The sequence below is a fragment of the Neopelma chrysocephalum genome, unplaced genomic scaffold, assembly GCF_003984885.1.
Source record: "Neopelma chrysocephalum unplaced genomic scaffold, ASM398488v2 Primary Assembly neopelma1_24, whole genome shotgun sequence".
Classification (NCBI taxonomy): domain Eukaryota; kingdom Metazoa; phylum Chordata; class Aves; order Passeriformes; family Pipridae; genus Neopelma; species Neopelma chrysocephalum.
In genome coordinates this window covers 39552996-39566609 of record NW_020897693.1, presented here as the reverse complement: position 1 = coordinate 39566609, position 13614 = coordinate 39552996, and the positions used below count along the sequence as shown (strand labels likewise).

At 37.6% G+C, this 13614-nt stretch overlaps 1 protein-coding gene across 1 annotated transcript in view; it reads left to right on the top strand.

The window, feature by feature from the left end:
• Positions 1–12889, top strand: part of PTPN21 (protein tyrosine phosphatase, non-receptor type 21) — a 41854-nt gene extending 28965 nt beyond the window's left edge. The window contains 7 exon segments of the mRNA XM_027673194.1: positions 1–982; positions 3262–3399; positions 5796–6017; positions 7160–7288; positions 7603–7837; positions 8367–8527; positions 9355–12889. The exon segment at positions 1–982 is cut by the window's left edge and continues 4 nt beyond it. Coding sequence (XP_027528995.1) covers positions 1–982; positions 3262–3399; positions 5796–6017; positions 7160–7288; positions 7603–7837; positions 8367–8527; positions 9355–9483 — 1996 coding nt within the window. The 3' untranslated portion in view covers positions 9484–12889.
• The last annotated feature ends 725 nt before the right edge of the window (positions 12890–13614 follow it).

Sequence of the window (13614 nt, the reverse complement as noted above, 5' to 3'; positions counted from 1 at the left end):
ATCCCCCTACCCATATCCTGCTGAAAAGCGCCCAGTTGTTGGGGCAGTCAGTGTGCCTGAGTTGACAAATGTGCAGCTCCAGGCTCAGGATTATCCAGCACCAAATATAATGAAGACTCAAGTCTATCGACCACCTCCTCCATACCCGTACCCAAGGCCTGCAAACAGTACTCCAGACCTTTCCCGGCATATCTACATCAGCAGCAGCAATCCAGATCTTATCACAAGGCGAGTGCACCATTCTGTCCAGACATTTCAGGAAGACAGCCTGCCTGTGGCACATTCTCTTCAGGAAGTCAGTGAGCCTCTGACATCGGCACGCCATGCGCAGCTGCAGAAAAGGAACAGTATTGAAATAGCAGGCTTGGCTCCCAGCTTTGAAGGAATAAGGATTAAAGAGAGGACCATGTCAGCTTCTGCAGCAGATGTGGCTCTTCCAAGAGTTATCTCAGAAGGGTCACAGCCCAACATTCTGATGGAGAGAGCAAAGCAAAAAGAAGGTGAGCAAGAAGAATGTGTGAACTGTGATCATAAGAAAACCCTTTCAGATGCCACTATGCTGATTCACAGTAGTGAGGAAGAAGAAGAATTTGAAGAAGAAAACAAGGCTAATACAAGTCTTTCTCCTCTGCCCGAAGATCAAACCCAACTTTCATCTGTTATGGGAGGTTATTCTCATGATTCAGTACTGAACTACCCTTATAGCTCTGTTGCTTCATCTGCTGGCCCTTTGCATATTCTTGAGCCTAAATTACATATTACAGAGGCAGAGAAGAGAATGAAAGATATGAGCCCTGTTCATTTACTAGTAGAAAGCCAGGTCCAGAGAAGAGGGGAAGGACTGCTTACTCCATCCATGTCAGAATCTGATCTTACAACATCAGGGAGATACAGAGTAAGGAAAGATTCAGTAAAGAAGAGACCTGTGTCCGATCTTTTGTCTGGGAAGAAGAATATTGTGGAAGGCCTTCCCCCGCTAGGTGTAAGTGGATACCATTCATCTTGTTTTGGGTTGGATGTAGCAGAAGTTGTTTGGGTTTTTTTTGGAGGTTTGGGGTTCTTTTAATCAATCTGAGATGCTTTTAAAACATGTGAATTGACAGCTACCTTAAGCTTGACCTTTATTTTTCTGTTTCCCTGATTAACTTTGCTTAGCTGTCTTTTATCCCCTTCTCTGCCATGTCTGAGTTCTGTTTGTATAGTCCTCCCACACAAATCCAGCTGTGCAACCTCCATCTCTCTGATACACCTAACCTGGCCAGAAACTTTAGAATGAGCTATTCTAAAGTCAGCTCTAGGTCCTAATTCTGTCCTATCTGTCCTTATCTAGAACAGAAGCAACTCTTTCCATTCAACTACCAGCTTTCTAATCTTCCTCTCATGGAAAAGTCATATGTAACTGAATGTTTACTTTTTAAAAAATTAGCTTTCTTCTTCTGACCTAAGAGGGGACCTGACACATTAAACAATAAATTCATTCCTTGCATTCTCTTCTTTACTCCATGCCTTTCCCTTTTCAAATCCTTTCCCTTTTGCCTTCTCTTCAAGATGTTTTATCCCACTAAAGATATTTCTTGCTTGCCATGCCTCTTTCTCCTACTCCAATCTTATGAAGCCATGAATAGTAAAAACCTACAAGTTTCACCTTTCCTGTAATTCCCACATCACAGAAGTGTCAAGGTCTCTGTGGACTGTACAATTTCACTGGTACGCGTTACCACCCATTTTGTTTTCAACTTTTGTCCAGTTTTATGTAGTCTGTGGCAGATTTCAGGTACTAATAGAGGAAGATCATTTTTATTATTATTTTGGCTTTTAAAATTGATTGCTGTTAATTTTGCATGTCTGATTTAGTGTCAGATTGTTTTCTGCACAAATTGGACTGCAGTGGAACTACTAGGTATAACCTACTGCTGTGGTAACTTACAGCTGATGCTGCAAAAACTAATATATGCAAAAGCTATGCATTGAAATAGTTACTGCTGTCACAATGTTTTGTCTGTCAGACATGCTATACATGGAGCTGAACACGATGAAATGAACCTTAATCAGCTTCAATTCATTTTATAATTATGTATGCTTTTCTACACCTCCTTCCTCCTGAGTTTTTATGTGGATATAGGAAAAAGAAGTGATACCTTTCTCCCTGTGTTCACATTTAGATAGTCACTTAGTATGTTCTCCAAAAGATACATTTTCAGACAGTAATGGGTCTATCAAAATCATACCCTGCTTTTCCTTCAGACAGTTATGTAAACGTTCCAGTCAACCTTTGAAATTAAATTGATATTAGAACTTTTTCATTGGAAGTGTTCAGTAACATAGTTTCTAGTGCAGTAACATTTAAGAGTGCCACTGTGTAATACAGAATATTACCTTTTTATATTCATAACTGAGACGAATATCCTAGTTACAAAGCTGGCCCCTACCAATGTTTGCATGTTTTGCTTTTCAATGAACTTTTACTGTTGTGTTTGTTTTCACTTTTAAATGTGGTCTCATCCTCTTAGCTTTGTCTTCCTATTTCTTACCAGCATTTAACTTTTGAAAGCATTGATTATCATTCAAGCAGCATATGCACTCCTGTTTTTAATGTACTTTGCAATTGCAGGAATGATGAAGTTTTCTCTTACACTTTTTAAAAGAAATTTTAATTTATTCTTTCATAGAAATCCCCCTTGGATATTTTTCTCAAATAATGAATGGTTACTTCCATAATTTAGATTCATGGCCTGGCCCAGAACTCAAATCTGTCTGCTGTTCTGTGTTCATGTTTTGTATGTACAGTTTGTTGCAAATGTAATAAAGCATTTAACTATATCCAAATATCTGCTATGTATATGCTCATTTTTATGCCTTCTTGTGGGGAAGAAAAGTGCCTGCAAACTGGATAGTTTAGTAAAGAATAATTTTTATGCATTTTTGGGGTTGGGAAGTGATTTCAGTTCTGTCCAAGAATGTTAATTATCCAGAGTTGTCACCTCACACCCTCAGTTGTGAGCTTTGTAGGAACAATATTTGTCATTCTCATGCAGTTTCATTAGCCTGTCTGGAATGAAGACAGACTTGTGTTGTGTCCTTGGAGTAATGTAGTCCCACCACCCTAATCTCTCACTGCAGTGCTTATCAAAAAAAAAAGGTCAGATATGTTTGCAGAAGGGGTCAAAGATGTATCCTTTGCTTAGTTGAACTCAGCTGTTTTCTGTTTGTAACTTCATCAGGAATTTAAGAATATTTACAAGTTTATATTTTCTTTTGCAGGGTATGAAAAAGAATAAAAATGATGCAAAAAAAATGGGGCCTCTAAAGCTAGCTGCCCTAAATGGACTGGCATTGACTAGAATGCCTCTGCCAGATGAGGGGAAGGAAGAATCAACAAGAGCAACAAATGATGAAAGGGTATGTTGAAGTTTTTTAGTGCTTGATTTACAATAGTAATTTTTCAAAATGAAGTGCATATGAATGGTGCTTTTTGTTGACTTTAAATGCTTCAGAATCAAATCAAATGCTGAGAATAAAACAATGAAAAATGAGATTTCTGATTGACAAATTATTGCTAGAAGTATTGGGTGTAGCTCAGATTTTTAAGACAGTGATTCAGTTATAGTTTACCCTTTGAACATTTAGGAAGAAATTATTAGTACTTACTGATATATTTTTATGCAACCCTTTTTATTTTATTTCTTAATTTTGAGTTTTCCAGACCAAAACTTAAGTGTGAGATTGAACTTAGTTGTAATTTTTAGTAATTCATACAGAGTTTAGAATAAGTTTCACAGCTAAATTGCATCCCCAGAGTACAGTTTGCACAGATTGTATTTATCTGTTTTCCTCAGATGAATCCCATAAAAGATAGATGGAACTTGTTCTATTTGCAGAAATTTTAAATAAGTAAAAGGTCTCAGATCAATGAGAGGACATCACGTTCTAGAATTTGAGGATCTTTGAGAAATACAAGACTCCATCTGCTTGTGTCAGGATAAAAAAACCTCAGTAAATATGCTTCAGCCTGTCTCATGTATCATTAAACAAGTGCAGGAAAGTGAAATACAGTCAATATTCAGCCTTTGATGGGCAATGTGGAACCCAGCTGTCATCACACATCTGACCAGGGAGAAACTAGATACACCAAGGTCTATGGTGATTATTGTCCCTTCTGTGACCAGTGGTCTGTTTAGAATCCAGTTCTGAGCATGGCTGGGGATCCTCAGCTGCAGATTCCCTCTAGCTGAGTTTGTTCTCTGTCACTGGTCAGGGATTAGAGCCTGAAGGAATAGTCATGCTCTCACCAGCTACAGTTTTAAGAAACAGGCCAAGAAAATTCATTGCAAATCATTTAGAGTTTGAAGGCTTGGAGTGAGATCCATAGGAGGGACATCTGACTGTTCCATTTCAACACAGTTTATGTTCTTTTGAACTACATATATTTTGCTTAAAGATGCTAAGGGACAAAAATTAATGTTGTCTTATTGAGATACAGTTCTACATTTACTACCTGTGTTGGTTATTCCCTCTTACTTACAGCCATCATTTCTTTCTAGATTGATCTTTACTAAATTCAGCCATATTATTATTCAGCTAGCTCTGCCCAAAAGTGTTGAGGTAAAGAAGCAGCCATGAAGTCAAGTTATGAAAGAGACATGTCACTACACTTTCTCTTCAGGCAGTCATGTAGAGGCAGAATAGATACCATGAAATGGGACTAGTGCCTAAAACAGTTGAGAAGAGGCAATGCGAAGTAGACACGTGACATGAAGTCCAGAGTGCAGATATTTTGGAAGATGAATTTAGTATTGATTCAGTGCCTGTTTCATTGGTCAGCTTCATGTTATTATCAGTTTAAATAAGGGAATTTAGCCTAAAGGTAATAAAGGAGTTCATACAGTTGATGTATTGGTGTGCAAATTGCATATGATTGAGGTTTTACACCTTCCTCTGCAACATTTGGCATACTTACTTGATACAAGATACTTTTATGACCTGATACCACAGAGCAGTTGCTGTGAGAATCTGGGGGCATGTGACATAGATGAAATTTTCTGGCTGAAATCTCACATATTATTCCTCTAATTATTGTTGGCAAAGAGATGCTGAAATTCCAGAAGTGTCTTATGATTTAGAAAGAACTTGGTTTCAAAAGAATAAAGGGAGGGGTGGGAAGGGGAGCAGCTTATTAAATAAAACAGATTGAATTATACTATTAGAAAAAATTCTGAGTTTATAACTCAGCTGGAGCAAGAGATTCTAAGGCGGGTTTGCTGCTGTATGAAAAGTTTAGTTTTTCTCCATCCAAACAATAAAGTTTGGATGGTTTGTTTATTATTTTTGTTTTTTGTTTGTTTGTTTTATTACAAGGTTAAAGGAGACCTTTCAAATGATGGCATCTAACATGCTAAATTGAGCAGGTGGGTTAATAAGTATTCCTTGTTCAAAGGTATTTGAGGCAGTATGCAGTATAGCATAGCTATCTGGTTGGCCAGTTTTCCCCCCCCCCCAACTGGGCTGTCTTTATAGAAACTATGAAATAATTCTTCCTTCACAAGCAGTACTCACATAGATCTTTGTGACCTAATGAAGTATAACAGGCTTATTAGTTTTCACTTGAACAAAATTCCTGCTGGTTAGGGTTGCTTCTAATTTATTCTGGTATATTTGTGAAAACATTAATAGCTGGAAAAGCATTGAAGAAGTATGTAGGAGACAAAAATACATACATTTTATCCTTCATGAATTCTCTGTTAAAACTGACTCACCTTAGAATGACTTTGTATCATTATCCATGTTCTGTCTTTCAGTGTAAAATTCTGGAACAACGGTTAGAGCAGGGGATGGTGTTCACTGAATATGAGCGCATTCAGAAAAAAAGGCTTATGGATGGTGAGTGCTCAATAGCTCGGCTTCCTGAAAATGCTGAAAGAAACCGGTTCCAGGACGTCCTTCCTTATGATGATACCAGAGTAGAGCTAGTCCCAACCAAAGAAAATAACACGGGTTACATCAATGCATCTCATATCAAGGTGAGAGGAATACTGTTGGAGAAATATTTTGCGGTTCATGTGGTATCTAAAAATGAATTTGGCTATCAATTTTGGTTTGGTAAGATGAGTGAGAATCTCTCCATCTCTCTCTTCCACTTCTTCTCCAGAAGTTTCTTTGGGGAAAAGAGGAACCTGTTTTCCTCATTACTTAGGAGGGTTAATTATTGGAGGGATCTTTTGTATTTCACTTCTGTATTGATCTACTGTCTCCTTTCTATCTCTGTCTCATCTCTCTGGAGATTGGTGCTAACAGAAGGCATGTGTATTCTTCCCAGAGTTAAAAAGGCAAAAAGCTTTAAAACAAACTTGGATCCTCTGGAATGGTTATGGTGTTTTTGAACTGCAGAGATAATAATTTTTTCTTCTTTTTCTGTACTCTCAGGGTGTAAGCTAGCTCCCATCTTAAGCTTCTTTGGGTGATTAGAGGAATTGATGGAGCCAGGGGGAAATATGCTTTTTCAAAATCTTCAGTTGTCCCCTTTCCCATCCTTAATTCTTTAAACTGTTTAAAAAATTGAAGAATTTGCAGGGTGACCTCAAGGACCTTCAAGGCAGCTCATTCATTTTTCAATACATTTACCTGCTTAAAGTGCAACCACACTTGGCTTCATGCTTTCTCTGAAAAGAGATAAGATCATCAAAACAGCAGTTGTACATGTGTTGCTGTCTTTTTTTAATCAATCTGTTTGTACCATTGTTTCTGTGCTTCATTCACAAATGTTGAGTGAATCTTCTGACCCTTCTCAAGCAAGATAATATTTTTTGAGGAAACAGAAATTTTTGAATTTTTATTACTTGTAATAGCATTTACAGCACCAGGGTATGCAAGCTTCTCTAAACCTGAATTTGCTACAATACCTTAAATTCACAAAAGAAAAATACAATTTTATTTTCTCAGTTTTACATTATGCTTATGATGTAAAGTACATTTATTTAGTCATGTGCCTATACAATTCTGTCTCTTCTGCATCTAATGTGACAAGACATAGCTAAAAATTGGGGCAGATATAACTCACAAGGGGCTCCTACTTCTGCAGTGTCGTTGTCTTATTTCATTTTGTGCATCTTCAGAATTGGGGAAAGGGTTTTGCATAATTACTAATACGTGTTTCTTTTTACAGATCTCTGTTGGGGGCATAGAGTGGGATTACATTGCTACGCAGGGCCCTTTGCAGAACACATGTCAGGACTTCTGGCAGATGATCTGGGAACAAGGGATTGCCATCATAGCTATGGTGACGGCAGAGGAGGTGAGTATAAATTGAGTCTGGTTTCTCCCAAATATTCCACAATGTTTTTTTTAATAATCTTTTAAGGTAAGGGGATCTTTGCTCTAACAAGACCAATCAAAGACAAATTTCTAGTGACTCCTTTGCTATTCTGTCTTCCTTTCTTTGGTAGAAAGATGAATTTGCAAACTCCTTCTGCTGGAAGGCTGGTTTACTCAGTAAGAAACAATAACACTAGCAGTATTTAATAGAGGAGAGATACAGTTGTTACTACAGTAGAATTAGTTGTATGAATGTTCTTGTGTTTTTTGTTAAGCAAATGTTTTACTTTTAAGGAAAGTGGGCGAGAAAAAAGCTTCAGATACTGGCCACGTCTTGGTTCACGACACAACACTGTAACCTATGGAAGATTTAAGATTACCACGCGATTCCGTACTGACTCAGGCTGCTATGCAACTACAGGTTTGAAGATTAAACATCTTCTCACAGGACAGGAGAGAACGGTTTGGCATTTGCAGTACACTGACTGGCCAGAGCATGGCTGTCCAGAAGATTTAAAGGGATTTTTATGTGAGTTATATTTAATAGCTTTGTTTTGGTGTGTGGTTTGTGTTGGTTTTTTTAATACCTTCTAAAGTGGCTGCTATATACGAATTAGCTTTTGATAAGTATGTCAAGCATTCTGCTGTAAAAGGTTTCTTCACACAAGCAAGATATACTGAATTATACTTTTTGCAGGAATATACCTGACAGTTTATTAAAGGGACTGTTTATGTCTAAAGCCAATAATTTACTAAAAGTTCATATAGATTAAAACATAATTGCGTCACTGAGTATGTTGCAGCAGTAGCAAGATGGCCGTGAGCCACCTTTAGGGGGGAATAGGGGAAGAAGACGTGGAAATCCTTACAAAAGTTAGATGACCTTTGTAGATCTATATTGCTTTGGTTGGGGTATGACTTGTGATTTATATAATCTATTTTTCTGTGGGATGTCACTTGTTAAATTACTACTTTTCTGATGGTCATACAGCATAATAGCATGGCTTACGGGGCTTCATCTCCTAAATGAATTATTCTCATCTTGTTGAACTTAATAGCATACTTGGAAGAGATACAGTCTGTGCGGCGCCACACGAACAGCACTGCGGATCCTAAAAGCTCTAATCCCCCTGTACTGGTGCACTGCAGTGCAGGTGTGGGGCGAACAGGGGTGGTCATACTGTCAGAGATCATGATCGCTTGCTTGGAACACAATGAGGTGATCTCTTTTTCTTTCTCATGCTCTAAATAATGTTAGGTAGTAGAACAGAAAATAACCTGCCTAAAATATTTTATGGCTGTTCATCTGAGCAGTCTTTGGAAGAGCCCTTACAACTATGCTTGAAAGAGCTCTTGGAAATTCAACAGAAGTTAATAATCTTCTAGAGTTGTCCACATACACACCAGGTACTGGAATGCTCATTTGGATTCTTGACTCTGTAAGATGTCGAGTCACTGAGTGGAACAAGGTATGCCCTAGGCTACTGAGCATATTTCAGGATTTCATCCTGACTTTACCACTTCTTGCCTTAATTAGAATGGATAATATTCAAGAACATGCTTTGTAGGCAACCTCTGTGCTTGCTATTAATTATTTTGTTCTGAAGTGTAGTGTACCTGCAGTATCAGTCTCAGCAGAGGACAAAGTGCTAGTTTAATAGTATAAAATAAAGTCCTATCAACTTTTAGCCAGAAGTGAACAGCTGCAAAGCGTTCCTTAATAATATAATATGCCACCTGAGACTCAACAAACTTACTGTTTCATTGTGCATCCCTGTCTTAACACTGTGACAGACTTTTGCAGCCATTATATTTGTAAAGACCAATATCCCATGAGATAGGTATCTTTACCATTATGCATATTTCACAGATGGTCAATGGTGTAGTGCAATCTATACTGCAGACATGGGCAGCAAATTGTGAGAGATGAAATTAGAACTGCTGTCCTTAGATCACTTAGGTACTGCTCTGAACCTCCAGCTGAGAAAGTGCAACCCAGTTTCCTTGCTCACTAGTCACTTGTAATGGTTTGTTCTCTTCTTTCAGATGCTGGACATCCCACGAGTGCTGGACATGTTGAGGCAGCAGAGAATGATGATGGTGCAGACTCTTTCGCAGTACACTTTTGTCTATGGAGTTCTCATTCAGTTTCTCAAAAGTTCTAGACTTATCTAATCCCTGCCACTTCCTAAGGGGCACTGCAAGAGTTTACAGAAAGGAAATCACAGTTGTCCAGATAGACCTGGTGTTTTCTTTATATGATGAATCACACAGTTACCTTTTAGGGCTGCTGTGTGCCTGTTAAACGTAAGTCAGTGTAACAGTCCCTACAAAGTAGGATCTTCGCTGCAGTAAATTCTTCTTATGTTCAGCTGCAGTCATATTAAGGAAGAATTTCACTTGTACTGGTCTGTAGTACTTACATGTTCTCTAGAGTGGTGTTACTCTGGGCAAAATAAGTATCATGGAATGGAAGTACACAGCACAATTTTACTAACATTATGTTTTGAAACATAATTTTTGACTGTGTGAAAGCTAAAATCTGTAGGTGCACGTGGGGTGAGAAACCCGCTCCTTGGGAATGTCAAGGTCTTATGCAATTTCATTCTGCTTTCAATTTTATATTTAGAACAATACATCTATATTTTTAAAAATGAACTTTTGGTTTCCTCTGGTTTACTTAGAAAAATTAGCAGCTCTTAGATATTTCAAGCTGTTGCTTTAATGACAGTTATTTTTATATTCATAATTTTTAAATTAAAAAACCCAAAACACCACAACACAAAACTTTTTAAACAGAACAATATTTTCAGAGGAGAGGACTGACAATGTTTGAACAAACTTTTCAAAAATCATGCAGAAAGTCCTAGGGGAAGCTATTGGTAATTAGTTGTAATGCCATGTAATAGAATTGACAAATGAAAGATAGTGGCAACTGTTGATAACTTCCATTTGAATGGAGGCAGTTTGACCTGAAACAAGCAGGGGAAAAATATTTTAAGTATCTATGAGGTTATTGGAAACACATGGATGAGAGAAAGTACATATTCAGTATTATTCATATGTTTAGAGGACAGTTTGATTTTACTGGCTGAAATCAAAGTGGATGCAACTGTTTTAAGCACTTTTTTTTTCTCTGTTATTTATGTAGTTAAATATAGATAATATAATCATGCATTGTTTCATATGGTAATATACCATTACTAACCTGATATTTTAGGAAGAGCCTTTTAAGTTGATTAAATGAGAGAACCAAAATGGGAGTAAGAAGGTGCACAGTGGTGAAGCAGAGATGGTCATATGAAGCATAACGGAGGAGGTGTGGCAGCTGTGATTGCTGGTTTACACAGTGCAAAGATGACTATTAAAAATGTTAGTGTTCCCAGCCAAGAAAGCCGTTAAAGCATGGGAAGTTTCTGTAGAATCCTCCGGATTATTTTGTCAGTACTAGAACAGATTTTGCTAATGCTGTGCAGCATTGCAATGAAGAGTATTTGAGAACACTTGTAGAATGCAAGAGCTGTTAAAGGTAACATTGGAGATGTGGGTATTTTAGTAGCTGTGTAGGTGGCTGAGTCAATGGTTGTGGCATGGACCTGAAGATGTCATACCTTTGGTAGTTTCTATTTTGTCCCATGGGGGCTGATCTAATGACAGTATCCCTAAATAATCCTCTGTCTGTGGTTTTCAGATGGGGACAGTGTGGTTTTAGCTGCCTTTCTGTGTTTTGAGATGCTGAGTTGAAAACCTATTCAAAAGTGAGCTATAGCTTTTAGATATCTGGTTTAATTTCAAAAAACCCTATAGTAGATCAGTCTGCTGGAATGTTTGTGTCCATTTCCCTTGATACCTGCTTAGTGAAATGAAATGAAACTAAAAGTAATTTTGATCAGTGCTGAAATTATATTATTTTTCTGAGCTCTAACAAGGGTTTGGAAACTATTAAAACCCTTTCAAAATAATAATTGTGTCCCAAAACATTAATTAAGAATGAAAGATAGATTGCCTTAATTTCCTCTACAATAAGCTACTTCCACAAAGAAAACACACAGTCCAAATGATATTGTGCTAATATATCATTCTGTACAAAATCTTTTACTTTAAGGCACAGTGTATTGATCTGGTGCTTTCAGGTCTGCTTGGAGGCAGTCTGAATTTTTGTACTCTCAGTATAAGTTAGATTGAATATTTCAGACTAGGGAAAATTTCCTAGGAATTATTAATTGCCAAATGTAAAACTGGAAGTCCAGAGGAAACCAGTACTGAAGACTGATTCTTTACATATAAATCTTGCAAACAAATGAATCTGACATTTCTGTGTTGAAAGAAGTATTGAAAGAAACAAACATTCTTAGCTATTTGTATCATGCTGTGTTTTACAAACGTTTAATTTTTGCCACAGTTCACTTCTATCTGCAGAAATCTTTTTGAATGGAAGGGCAGGCTCTAAAATGTAGTTTGTACCTGTTCCATGTCTAAATTTTGGACTGTGATCTTCATAACCTCAAAAATGCAGTTTTAATGACATGATGGACAACTAGAACATCAAGCAACAGCTTTTAGCTGATCAGCAGTTACTGGGGCAGAACATCAGCTGCTAGGCATTAGAAGGAGCAGTTAAACAATTTAATCCAATACTTATGGGATTATCTGACGTGGGTGAGGAAACGTGTGTCTTCTGGCTTATTTTTCTGTTTCTGTTTCGCTGAAAGAATTTGTGTTCACTTTTAGAGGCAGTTGCTTTCCAATCTGATAGTCACAGTTGTAATTTTTATTTTTAAGCATAACACTGCTACCTCCTCCCCTTCAGCTTGCAGTTCTGTCCATCAGCAGTCTGTTTGTGCCTTAATAGACTTGACTTCATGTGAACTTTTCTACTGAAGATTGCAGGATTGTGTTTGTATGTAAGCATATGGCTCTGAGTGAGCATTGAAAACAAGCAGTTTCTCTTCTAAAGATACCAAATGAAATTAAACTTCACAATCCTCTGTAACAACATGATTTTTAAAACCATTGTTTAGATTTTCAGTTAAGTTATAAAAGACAATTCAGTTTTTAGCACTTTGTTCTAAGCCTTGGAAAGGGATGCATTTTTACTTGTAGTTGTGCTGGGTGCTTCATGAAGTCTTGGATGTTAGAAGAACATTCACTGTCCAAATCTAGTCACAGTGAGTCAGAGGTGGATTTATTTGTCAAAAGCTTAAAATTTCACTATAAGCCTGTCCATTTTGCCAAATGTGTTTCTGTTTTTATGGGGATGAAACCAGATTATTATGCAAGATTTGAACGCATTTTGTTTAGTAAGAAAAGTTGTATGAAGACATTCTTGCAGTAAATGGCAAAAATGATGCTGATCTCTAGGGATGTCAGAGCTCTCAGGGACAAATAAAGGTGCTATATACTGTCAAGAGACAAATTTGACTGTCTTTTGTTGGGTAGGTGGAAGATGCTTTTTAGGATCAAATTCTACAAAGAGTCAGAAGAAGAACTCGCAAATTATAGCAAGGACTTCTGCACATTTCATTTCTTTCTTGGTTGCTCTGATTGGAGATTTTTGGCCAGTGAATCTTTGTAGTTTTGAGCTAGAAACTCTTCTCTAAGAAGCTATGTCAGAGCCCTGTCCATTGCAAAGATGTCACTGACTTAGCTGGATTATCTGTAGGCTGCAGCTCCCTCCTGGCCCTGTTGGGTGAGGGAGAAGACTTGTGCCACACAGGGGGGTTTTGCACAGCCTCTGCAGCCTGCACAGCAGTGCTCTCCTCCTCTGCTGTACCCTGGGAAGAGCAGGAAAAGTTTTATGCCTTAGTATTGCACTCAGTGCAATATCTTTTGCGCAAGTGAACAATAAACACTACAAGTGCAGGGTGCTATGGTTTATATGTAGAAATACGTTTAAATCAAAGCAGGTGAGCAAGGCAGGGTCCCTGTATTTCTGTGGATGAAGAGCTGCTCTAAGTTATCATCAACATTTAGGGGAAAAAAGTAAAATAAAGTAATAACAAATAAAAGTAAAATAAATTTGTACTAAAATGGAAAAGATTCTTGACATTTTGAGAAATTTTTTTTCTGGTTTCTCATATAATCCTGTGTGTATCTGTTTGAAGTGGACAACACTTGGAGCAATTTTCTCCAAAATAGCTCCTTTAATTTTAATAAGTAAGACTACCTGAGGCTGCTGCTACATATTTTCTGTTGGAGCAGCTGTTAAAGTTGAGTGGCTCATAGATTTCAATGGCCTCCGGACCAAACTTGGGAGCTGCAGGGTTGTTTATCATACAAGCTAGCTGCGTAAGGAGACCTCAGTTT